Source organism: Asterias amurensis, chromosome 4, assembly GCF_032118995.1.
Source record: "Asterias amurensis chromosome 4, ASM3211899v1".
Classification (NCBI taxonomy): Eukaryota; Metazoa; Echinodermata; class Asteroidea; order Forcipulatida; family Asteriidae; genus Asterias; species Asterias amurensis.
The window spans coordinates 19,091,319-19,103,136 of NC_092651.1; the positions used below are offsets into that span (position 1 = coordinate 19,091,319).

The 11,818-nt window shown below is 37.7% G+C and overlaps 2 protein-coding genes across 2 annotated transcripts; both read left to right on the plus strand.

Annotated features, from left to right (window-relative positions):
* Window positions 1–1,595: 1,595 nt before the first annotated feature.
* On the plus strand, window positions 1,596–8,240 carry LOC139936359 (ubiquitin carboxyl-terminal hydrolase isozyme L3-like). Its single transcript, XM_071931165.1, has 6 exons — window positions 1,596–1,601; window positions 2,339–2,467; window positions 2,968–3,130; window positions 3,574–3,701; window positions 4,103–4,237; window positions 5,351–8,240. Exons 2-6 carry the CDS (start codon window positions 2,414–2,416, stop codon window positions 5,444–5,446), a joined length of 576 nt encoding a protein of 191 aa, XP_071787266.1. The 5' UTR covers window positions 1,596–1,601; window positions 2,339–2,413; the 3' UTR covers window positions 5,447–8,240.
* Window positions 8,241–8,945: 705 nt separating this feature from the next.
* On the plus strand, window positions 8,946–11,757 carry LOC139936260 (uncharacterized). The gene is made up of 4 exons (XM_071931050.1): window positions 8,946–9,174; window positions 9,758–9,945; window positions 10,441–10,530; window positions 11,177–11,757. The coding sequence occupies exons 1-4, from the start codon at window positions 8,962–8,964 to the stop codon at window positions 11,268–11,270; spliced, it is 585 nt and encodes a 194-aa protein (XP_071787151.1). The 5' UTR covers window positions 8,946–8,961; the 3' UTR covers window positions 11,271–11,757.
* Window positions 11,758–11,818: the final 61 nt, after the last annotated feature.

Consider the following 11,818-nt stretch of genomic DNA (forward strand, 5'->3'; position numbering starts at 1 on the left):
ACCAAATAAATTAATTGCATTAAAGGAGTAGTCGTTTTCATAATATATTTGCAGCACAACTATTTTGTAACAATAATAGTTGTGAGGTATGTTGACTCTCCGTTGAATCAAAAGGGCATGTCAAAGAGAATAACAAAATAATTTCATATTACGTTTTTTGTGCGTTGATCATTTAGGTGGGTGATGATTTTCCCAATTTCGGATAGCAGTTTTTGAGGTGTTATTATTGTCTTTAAAGCAACAACACAATGAACTATTGAGGGCGCCAATCCATCCTTTTATTTAGCACTGTCATTTTCCCACATCATTTTACACGTGCGAAAAATTTAAATTTGCGGTTCATAGGTCGAGCTGTCACCACTCCCAGGTAAAAGCAGACAGTAGACACGGGGCTGAATTTGTGAATTCCTGATCGTAACAACTTTGACTTGAGATTTCATTCATTATGGCTTCAAAACCACGATGGGTTCCACTGGAGTCAAACCCCGATGTAAGTATTAGATTGGGATGGAGGATCAATGATTTTATCAGTTTTGTGAAAAAACATGAAAAGGAAAAAACAGAAGAAGTAATTATATTTTTTATTTTTACCACCTCTCACTCAGATCAGTGTGGTTGCAACCTTGGTTGTCTCAATAATTATTAGTCAATGTCTGAACACAATGATGTATGATGAATGAACTATTTATCATGATCTATAAGGACAAGGTACAGCCAGAAGGTTGCATCTAAAAATTGTTAAATAAATTTATGAATATTTTGTAATTTTTTTCTTTCTTTTATTATTTACTTTTAGTTTATATACTATTAGTATGATACTAATATAGTAAATTATTAATTAAATACTCATCAAAGTCAAAAGTTAAAGTTTTAGTTTTAAAAATATTATAAATTAAAATCAATTTAAGTTGAAGAACCCTTGGCAATTGAATAACTTTCCGTGTGGCGCCACCATTTTTCACTAATTTTTAGAAGAAGGGATATCTCAATGAGGTAAATTTAGATACTATTAGTATTATTTCATATCAAATGAAAAAGTGGTGGGGGCGCCATATGGAAACTTTTCCGAACCCTTAAATTAAAACATGTTAAATATTAATTTTACCTGAGAATACTTGTGGACATGGAATGATTGACTTGATGGGATAATCATAAACTCCCTTTATCCTTCCTAATTAACAAGGTCATACATCGACATGATGGAGTAGACCAGAGGGTTATGTCTTCCTTCTTCCTCCATGGTCTTACGAACTTTACAATGTGAACAATGGGAACAATGCCATAATTCACAAAATAAATTGTTCAACCATTTTAGTGTACCCAAAACTTTCATTTGTCACACAAGTAATCTTTCAAAGTAATACTTCAAATTAAAAAAAAATGGTTTTTTTTGCAATTCATTATCATTCAATATTTTTTTCTTGCGACTGATCTTTTTGTTGACTTTTCTATGTCATGATGAAAATACCAGAGCTAGGGAGTCTTTATGCCAGTAAGCTTATATTCATGAACCTTTTGCTTTGTCGTGACTTACATCTGTTGATTTTACTAACTTTAGTTATTTTGTTCTTATTCTTGTATTTACACAGGTCATGACCAAGGTGAGCTGAAGATCATATAATCTCCTCTTATTATGCAAAAAGAAGAAGAGTATGTTTTATGATGTATTTCTGGCATCAAGGTGTTCTAAGAAAACAGTACTGTATCAAAGAGCAAGAACAAAAACATGCCTAGAACTTCAAGAAGCAGTGTTTAAGGATGAAGGTTGGGGTGGGGGAGGGGGTCCAGGGACCACGCCCCCTTTTTTAGAGCACTGCAAATATCTGATTGTCTTAAGGGGGGGGGGGCATGCACCAGAAAACTGTGGGAAATCCTCAAAAATCCTCAAATCTATGGTAAATTTGCACCGTGTTTGGACTTGGAGTTTCAAGAGTGTTATGAATGCATTCGAATGGTCCTGTGATGAACATTCACTATTTGGCCCTACATTACAATCCCAAATTTCATGAACAGGATTTGGGAGGGGTTAGTGTGAAGCGTAGCGAGACCAACCATTTTTGTCTCACTGAGGTCAAGGCCTAGAGTTACATGGAGGCCCTGAAAGCCATGGTATTTTTTGCCCATTGTCTTAGCCTTGGTGCCCCTTATCAAGTTTTTCATAGACCTTTAAGATTTTCCAATGGAAGTGCCCTGTGCAAAACGAAAAAATGGCCTTGACCTCTTCAAGATGAAATTCCAGGCTTAAAGAAAAAACACCTTGCAAATGACGTCACAACCTCAAACAGTGCCAATTATGGTCATTGATTGATTGACCCTTGTGCTTTTGATCTGTCCACAGTACATTCACAACATTGGCGTTCCTAAGAAGTGGCATTTTGTTGACGTTCTTGGCCTTGATGATGATCTACTGGGAATGGTTCCACAACCTGTGGTTGCACTCATTGTGCTGTTTCCAAAGGGAGATAAGGTGAGATTCTCTCAATAACATTCAGCTTGGAGCAGTGGGTACTTAAAAGACAAAGACACACACTGGGGTATAAGTACTTTTTGCTCTGACTGGTCCTTTTCTGAGGTCCTTATTCTTTCCATAAGTCCTTTGACTGGGTCTTATAAGTCCTTTCTGCTCTGAGCCGACTGGGTCTTTATATGTCTTAAAAATTCCTTTCTGCTCAGAGCCGGCTTGCTCTATGGTCTTATAAGCCCCTTCTGCTCAGAGCTGATGAAGTATTTTATGGTTTTGTTTGAAACAACAAATTTTAGGCGTTTCACCCCTAAATTGGGCAAAGCAACGTTAACCAAGACATCCATTCTTACCAGGTTCTTAAAAAACACAAGTGGGACAAGACTGCTTAACCCAAAATATTGAATTAAATCTCTACTTGACCATATTAAAAAAATTAACCTAAAACATTGAATGTAATAAATAAATAGCTACCTCTTTAACTTTGCCAATTTTTACCAATTCAGATCAAAAGTGCGGAAGCTGAACTCTGTGCCAAGATAGAAAAGGAGAGCCAGAAAGTGAGCGAGGATGTTTACTTCATGAAGCAGACCATTGGGAATGCATGTGGTACGATCGGAGTTCTACACGCTGTGCTGAACAACCAGGACGGGGGCGACTTCAAACTTGGTAACAAACTGGGTTATAATAGTTCTTATGTAGGGCACTTTACAATAGAGTGTTGCCATGGTCATTGATTGATTAAATAACATTTGTTTATCTTTCTCAGCTCCCTGGTTGGGGGGGGGGGGATATCCCTTGCACACTTGGATCATGTTACCCCTGATCTACCCCGGCAAATGGTCATACCCAGGGGAATATCCACTCCTGCTCTTGGAGTAGGGGTGAGTGGTAAAACCCTGTGGTATTCTTGAAACTTGCAATCGAAACTCCATGGAGCCTAGGCGAGGACAGTGTGAAAGTGCGTCGGGGTAACTGTGGGGTAAAATAACTCCCAGGGCATCCCCGGTCCCAGGGCTGTATTCAAAGAGGATGTAAGAGATACAGTGTGAAAAGGGCTTAAGATAGAATGCAGTTGTCGTCACATTGTTGTTTTTGTTCATGTGTTACAGAGGGAATTCTTGCAGAGTTCTCTGAAAAGACCAAGGGTCTGGATGCAGCCGAGAGGGGTGCTTCTCTAGAGAGTGATGTGGGGATCTGTGAGGCTCATAGCTCCAGCGCTCAAGAAGGACAGACCGCGGTAGGAGAACTATAGACATAATCACTGGTTAAACAAAGTCACAGAGGCAATGGGGCACTCATGCCCCTGCTTATTGCCTGTGTGCCCCTCGAAATATTCAAAACCTACACTTTCCTTATTGTGATGTTAAGGACAACTTTCCTTTGCCCTTCAACAATTCAAACTTACTTCCCATTCAATCAAATTTGTTCACCTTGTGATCAATGACCTTTGCTAAGAACAAAGTATCAACTGGCATGTTAAGCAAACCCTGTCTGCCAAAGAAAACTGGAATCAAACCAATATTCAAACCAACTTTTTTGCAACCCATGCTCCAAAACTCTCCAAAAGTGACTTAACCAGTTACACAATTCAACCTAAACTTATTTCCCATTCAATCAAAATTGTTGAACATTTTCCAGGCACCATCTGCTGAAGAGTCTGTCAAGCCACATTTCATTGCCCTGGTCCACACTGACGGCGCCCTCTATGAGCTTGACGGCTGCAAGCCATTCCCCATCAATCACGGTGTTACAAGCGCAGAAAACTTTCTCAAGGTGAGGTGTCATTAATTTTTCTCATTATTAATTTAATTAACAGGCACCTGCTGCCGAGGATAAGGTGACTGCACATTTCATAACTTTGGTCAATGTTGATGGCTCTCTGTATGAGCTGGACGGGCGAGAACCTCGCCCAGTTTATCATGGTCTGACCAGCAAGGACAGTTTCTTAAAGGTGAGGCCATGAACATTCATAAGGCAACTTTATCAAGAATGCAGCGCATCAGAGTGCAGGGCTTGATCCTTCATGGAGGCGATGGAGGCAATTGCCTCCCGTTGCCCCTGTTCATTGCCCGGGTGTCCCTTGCAATGTTCCAATTGAAATTTATGAAAACAAGAAAAAAGACGTCAGGCCTGAGATTGAGTACTGTTCAGCAGAGTGTGGATTTGAGTCTCGGTCATGACACTTATGTCCTTAATTAAGACACTTAAAGGAACACGTTGCCTTGGATCGGACGAGTTGGTCAAAACAAAAGCGTTTGTAACCGTTTTTTATAAAATGCATATGGTTGGAAGGATGTTATAAAAGTAGAATACAATGATCCACACAAGTTTGCCTCGAAATTGCGTGGTTTTCCTTCTACTGTGCGAACTAACATGGTCGGCCATTTATGGGAGTCAAAATTTTGACCCCCATAAATGGCCGACCGTGTTAGTCGACGAGGTAAAAGGAAAACCACGCAATTTCGAGGCATGTTTGTGTGGATCATTGTATTCTACTTTTACAACATCTTTCTACCCATATGCATTTTATAAAAAACGGTTACAAACGCTTTTCAAAGACCAACTCGACCGATCCAAGGCAACGTGTTCCTTTAACCATGTGTCCTTTGTATCGGACGTAAAGCTGCTGGGCCTGTGTGTTGTGTAATGCATGTTAAAGAACCTAATGCACTTATTGAAAAGAGAAGGCGTTCACTCTGGTTCCTGGTTTGAGAACAACACCTTGTAAACTATTACATGTTGCTATGTAGAAACACCTTAAGCAGCACTGAGTGAGGGATATGAGTGGTATATAAGAGCCACTAGTATTATTGTTATTGTTATCAATATTATTATTATTATTATTATAATTATTTAACGTCAATATAAATATTTGTTCCTTGTCAGGATTCTGCCGCTGTGTGCAAGAAAATCATGGCCATTGATCCCACGGAGATGAACTTCAACATCATGGCCCTGACTGGTGGACAACCCCTGTTCTGAAGCACCGAGTTGCTTTGAAAATATCAACGTTTAATTCGTGATCTTAGCAGCAAAATAAGATCAGCAGCATCCCAGACCAAAAAAAACACACAGCAAGTTTGGTATCACAAAATAGGTTGCGTAAGTGGCATTGGAGTTAATGTAGGCAGTTTCTTTAAACATGGGCGTGGTCTCCTTGAAGTATTCCACTAGAAACAGTTGGTTGAACTTTTAATGAACTTCATGGAGGACCCGTGTATACAAACATACCACATACAAACATAACCCCAATTATTATTTCAGTTAAATTTCTTGGAGAAAGTCAAATTGTCTTAGAAACTTAACTTCTAATGTTTTTTGAAATCAAATTGTTTCAGAAAAAAGTCTCAGAAAGGAACTTTAGCATTTTGATTTGTAATGTTACAACTGTTGCCTTCACTTTGGCTTTCCAACCGTACATTCTAAACCTTGTAATCCTACAAACAGCACTGTTTAGTAAGAAAGTGTACGTAAGTGTGTAAACCCCTAAGCTTAAGCAAGATGTATATTGTGAATGCTTTAAAGTACATATATATCATTATATCATATGTGAACTAAATTAGTCCTAATTGGCTGTTGGTGAGGTAAAGTACCCAAATAGTGGTTACCGATGTGGGATAGTTGACAGGGGGTCCTGTCACAGCACACTTGGTTAAAACATGGGTTTCAATTTGTCCATAGGGACAAGGAACATAGTTTCATGTTGGCTGCAAAGCTTTCAGTTCAGTCGCACCCATGCCTTCCTTGTGTGGATGGTGTCAGGTGGGTGTGCTGACCAGGGCCCAATTTAATAGCTGCTTTAAGCAAAACAAAAGTTGCCAAGCACACCAAAAGCATGCTTACCAGATTAAGGTTACCAGTCAAAATAACATGTAACATGTACTATCTGTAGATGGTATCATGCTTATTTTTGCTTAGCAAAAAATTGTTAAACAACATTTCTGCTTAAGCAGCTCTATGAAATTGAGCTCAAGCGTCAATGTATGGCTGTAGTTATAGACCCACAGTGGGACTCTGCAATTTGTGGCAATGTGGAATAGTATTTACTCGTTGTCAAAAGTCTTTGTGCCAAAAGGGTTTGTAATTATTCATGCAGATAGACGTTGTGGACAATATCTTTGTATAAAGTTGTATAATTATACAGTATTACAGCTTTGCATTCTAAGAATGATTGAAAATTGTTTGCATAAAGATTATTGTATGGATTATACCACAGGACATTTCCTTTGGTAATATTCTTTTTTTATATAAGTAAGGAGTTGACCAGATATGATGTCAAAGTTGAAACATTCCTGTTATTTCTGCCAGTATCCCTCTTCACCTTAGCAATATCGTTTAAACACTGCATGGTATTAACCATATCATGGCGCTGCTTACCACACACTTAAACGCTTATTGCATCTGTGTAGGCCTAGTGCTAAATTTTAAACCGTAAGCACCAAATAAAAGCGGGCCCCGAGCCACTGCTAATTATCATCCACTTAGAATAAACTTCAACCACTCAAAGGCATTTTCATTTGATGATAAATTAAAGCTGCATTCTAACTAATTTGCAGCTGGCAAAGTTATTCAGGTTTTCATCCAAGTCTTAGAGATTCGACTTGAAGTTGTGTTTGCAGTAGACTGTGCAAACCCTCCATTTATGAGAAAACAAGTCAAACGAAGACTAAAACTACAAATGGATTGAACCAACTTGGTCAGGGAAGTTCAAATAAACGTGAGACTTGCACAGTCTATGGTAACTGGCATCGAGTTATATATTCATGTTTTACTTGATTGTGCTATAAGGGATAGTCCCACCCAATTTACAGAAACGTTTTGTCAGCAAGCCGATGATGCCTTGATAAATCTGTGTGCTGAACAAGTTTAAAAACTGAAAGAAATTTATTGCTTGATGCTCTATTTCAATATTATTGTTATGTTATTTGTTAAAGTTTTAAACTGTTTTGATATTGTTAAAATTTATTATACTGCAAGGTTCTGAATCTGAAATTCTCTCATGGCTTTGATTTCCACAGGATATTTCAATCTCAACATTGTAGGTGTAAAATTAAAATGCAAAAAGAAAACAAAGTCTGAATTTAAGAATCACTGGACATACTTGGGGTTGTCCAAATTGTTACAACATTTTAAGAGATGTAAAAATACAAATATAGAGAAAAACTTGTTGTTATTACTGGTTTTGCATCACTGGTTCACACATGCTCTCTTGCGGGAAAAAAAAAATACTGCAAATATAATAACATTTAAGAGATTTTTTCCGCACAGATTAGCAAAGAATTCTTTTACAAATGTTTCAGAAATATGAACAGTCTTTCAATACAAGGGTGCTTTTATAGTTTTAATCCCCTCCCTAGATTTTGATCAAGTACCGAAAGCATTTTTGTCAGTGGACACAATTTTGGTTATAATAACTTTTCAGTGGACACAATATTGATTAAGGATAACTTTGTTCAGTAAACACAATATTGATTTTTTTTTCAGTAGACACAATGATGGTTAATTGTAAATTGTTTGACTTTTGATTTAAGAAAATAATGTTGCTTTCTGATGAAGCAAATAAAAGGGGAGGGAGGCATGTCACATGGAAAGAACTATCCAAGGTTTGGAGTCCAGTGGTGATATTGTGAAATTTGTAGGAGATGAGATGAAAAAATCCCTACTTAAAAAATAAGTTTTCTTTAAGAAGTTATTTTTATGTTTTTAGTTACATAAAATGTTATACAAGCCAAGCTTACAAAAATGCTGAGAAATAAATGTGAATTGTGAAGCATAATATTGAGTTTGTTTTCTAGTTCTTGCCACACCACGCAATTAAAGTTTTAGACCAAGTCACTTGAATGGAAAGTAATTTGCATAATTGGGGGAGGGGTGACTTTTGGTTTGGGCCCTTTTACACTGGTAAACTTTCAGGCAACTTTGAGGCAAATAACTGTGCACAGGGAAAACTTAGATTCAAGATACAATTCAAGATACAATCTTGTAACTGTAGCTATCCCCAAGAAAATATTGAGAAAACTTAAAAGGTCAACAAATATTCTTATTGGAGATTTTATGGAGCTGGCTGCCTATGATTTGCCTCGTTTACAACGCCTTACAGTTACACATAGTTGTTCCCAAACTAGCCCCACCTTATCGAGCTGTTTTAAGACCAATTAGAGCAATAACAACCCAACATTTACGGGTGCTTGGCTATCGCAAAATGTGCTGTACATTTTTGGCTCTGAGAAATTTTGCAATTGGGAAGCAATCGATTATCAGTCGGTTCTGGCTGTATCTTTATTTATCTAAGCACTTTCCTGCTGTCAAATGTATTTAATGAATAAAATAGTCCTTGCGCTCTGACATTATTTAACGCCGCACACACATCCAGATGTTACACCTGTGCCTATTAGCATAAGTCAATAAATATCGACTTGTTAAATTCAGTGTGCGCGGAATGAACGCATAACGACTCGTGTGAGTCTAAAAACCGTAGCTTGGAGAACGTAAACAACATGGCGGCCAATGTACTTGCCGATGCGCTGAACGATGGGCTGCGATCCCGGGTGACTGTTTCCTCGGATAGAACCCCACTATTGGATGAAGAAGAGCAGACAGCTTTCACTGATGATGAGGATCGTGGAGAGGATCCTAGTTTGCCATTCGGGGGCAAGGTGTACTTGGCAAGAAGGAAGAAACCCGACACTTGGTTGACATTTTTCTTGGAGGTACGAATTAAAAAATATGGATGATGGTCGTTTGCTCTTCCTTGCCTGCGAAGATGGCGATCGATAATTTTCATATGCCGATATTTTGTAAATCGATTGCAAATTGCTGTATTGTGGTTCTTTTTTTTTTACAGCAACAATTTGTAGGGCCTACTGTTGTTATTTAACAAAAGGCACATATGTTCATACTTTATTCCGATTTTTTATTCTGTTTACCCTCAGAAAAATCAGCAAAATTGTTATTAAATGTTATGTTATAAAAAAATTGTAATAAAAATGTAATAATAAGTTGTAATTATAGGCCTAAAACATTTTAAAAATCAAATTCTCATAGCAAAGTCTATAAAACCTAATTTCAGCCCTTGTGTTCAATATAATTTGCGTGCGTGTGTGCTCTTCTAAAATCTAAGGAAAGGAGATGGGGAAGAAACATTAATTTATTAAATATGTTAATTGTCTTGATTGTGCCAGTCTACTAAAATCTAAATAATTAATTTGGTTGCCGTCCGTATCTCTCTGCATATTTCATGAACTATCCAACCTTAAATTTCTGACAATTTTCAAAATTTTCCCCCTAATCCAGATCCTCGCGGTATGCTTGGTTTTCTGCTTTATCTACTATGCGTATTACCACTTTGACAATCTACATTTCCATGTGACGCATTTCTACGCTCATCTGGGCCAACCGCATGCCATGCACATGACTGGACAGCGTTATCTCTTTGGACGAGGAGTGGATCGTAACATGGACCAAGCTATGCGATGGTTCAAGTAAGATTCTTAAAAAAATTACCAAAATTTGTGTCCAAAAAAACCAAACTGTTCTTTTAAAACTTATGATTCTGTTTGGACCTAGCTTTTAACTCTATCGTGGTATTTCTTTTTTTTTAATAGAGATGATTTTCTGTTATAAGCCGATTTATGTAAACTCAATGTATACAAATTCAAATAATTGTTTTCTTTCTAAGATTTAGAAATTGAGAAATAAGAACAATTAAACTTGTTAGTGTGATTAAACTTAATTCTGATCAGTAAAAAAAAAGAAAGCCTTCTTCCACTTTACAAAATCTGAATAAAAACAAGTCTTATTTTATTGATAACGGTAAAATTCATTAACATTTTAAATGAAATCTGTTATACTTGCTCTAGAAATTTCATTTTGTTTTGCTTATTTGAAAACAAGAACAGGAGAGAAAGCATAGAGGAAGAAAACAGAAATAATGTTAATGTTTATATTTTTAAAAATACACATTTTTTTATTTACAGGTATGCTTCTGATAAAGGACATGCTCACGCTGCTCATAACCTTGCTGTTGGTCATCTACAAGGCTACAAGACGGACCTCAAAGACAGAGAGTAAGCATAAAAAAAGAATGCAGCTTTAATTTTGAATTGATGTACTTGATTGCATGCTTGGTGTTGGTAGATTCATGCTTTTCCACTCATGCTCTAAGTCTAATTTTGAAAGCTTTGGGATGACTTTAGTAGCAGTCTGTACACACCCTTTAAAGGTGCACTATTGAACTTGACCAATTTCATGGGGCTGCTTACCAAAGAATTATGGGCTTATGGTGCCCTGTTAGGCACCAGGGGCACCAAAGGCAATGGCCAGAGGGCACTCATGGGCAGAGACACCAAGGCAATGACCAGGTGGCCAGGGTCAGGTTCATGGGCACTGAGGCAATGGCCAGCGGTGCACCAAGGCAAGGTATTGGCTAGAGGGCACCAAGGTAATGGCCAGAGGGGTTCCAATGTAAATAGTTAGGGGCATCAAGCACCAAACCAATGGCCAGGGGCAATGACAAGGGGCACTAAAGCATAACAATTACCAAAGGCACCAAGGCTGCCAAGGCAAGGGCAAGGGGCATGGAGGCAGTGACCTCTGTTGCTTGTATAAATAATCGCAGTTTGGCACGTAGTCACTGACAATGTAAGGTGAAGGCACCTTTAAGCTTCAGTGTGGCTAATTAGTGTGTACACATTTTGTTATTACTTTTTCCAGTGAGGCGCGTGACTTATTGAGGTATGCTGCGGATCAAGGTGTTGAAGAGGCAATTAATGCTGTGTACAAGCTGTGCCCTAATGGAGAATGCTGAGAAGAGACTCACACCGTCTACTCCGAGTTATCATCGTCTGAGGATTTCAACAAATTAAAGTGGTAACTTGTGACTACATACATTGTACCAAACATTATTCAAATAACTTTCAAAAAGGCTTTGCCATTTTAATTTAGTCATTTTTGTTAGTCTTGAAAAAACTCCCACTTTTTAGCAATAATAGTAAATTTGCCAATCACTATAAACTGTGCAAGTGTTGATTGACTCAAACATTTTGGGAACCTTAGATTACTATTTCTAATACTTTAAAAGAAGCAAAATCCTGCAGTTTAATGGGGACATGTTGGGATACACACAAGACTTGCACAGTGTACTGGTATTCACTTGTTGAGAATAGTTTTCTTGTCTAGTGGGTAGCTTTTCAAGGGTGTGCACAAGATTGTAAAGATTAAAGGAACACGTTGCCTTGGATCGGACGAAATGGTCTATAAAAAGCGTCTGTAACCGTTTTTTATAAAATGCATATGGTTGGAAAGATGTTTTAAAAGTAGAATACAATGATCCACACAAGTTTGCCTCGAAATTGT

Coding starts and splice junctions, on each gene's coding strand:
- LOC139936260 (XM_071931050.1), top strand. CDS start 8,962: ATGGCGGCCAATGTACTTGCCGATGCGCTGAACGATGGGCTGCGATCC. Junction 9,175..9,757: donor GGTTGACATTTTTCTTGGAG/GTACGAATTAAA, acceptor CCCCTAATCCAG/ATCCTCGCGGTATGCTTGGT. Junction 9,946..10,440: donor CAAGCTATGCGATGGTTCAA/GTAAGATTCTTA, acceptor TTTTATTTACAG/GTATGCTTCTGATAAAGGAC.
- LOC139936359 (XM_071931165.1), top strand. CDS start 2,414: ATGGTTCCACAACCTGTGGTTGCACTCATTGTGCTGTTTCCAAAGGGA. Junction 3,702..4,102: donor CTCAAGAAGGACAGACCGCG/GTAGGAGAACTA, acceptor AACATTTTCCAG/GCACCATCTGCTGAAGAGTC. Junction 4,238..5,350: donor GCGCAGAAAACTTTCTCAAG/GTGAGGTGTCAT, acceptor GTTCCTTGTCAG/GATTCTGCCGCTGTGTGCAA.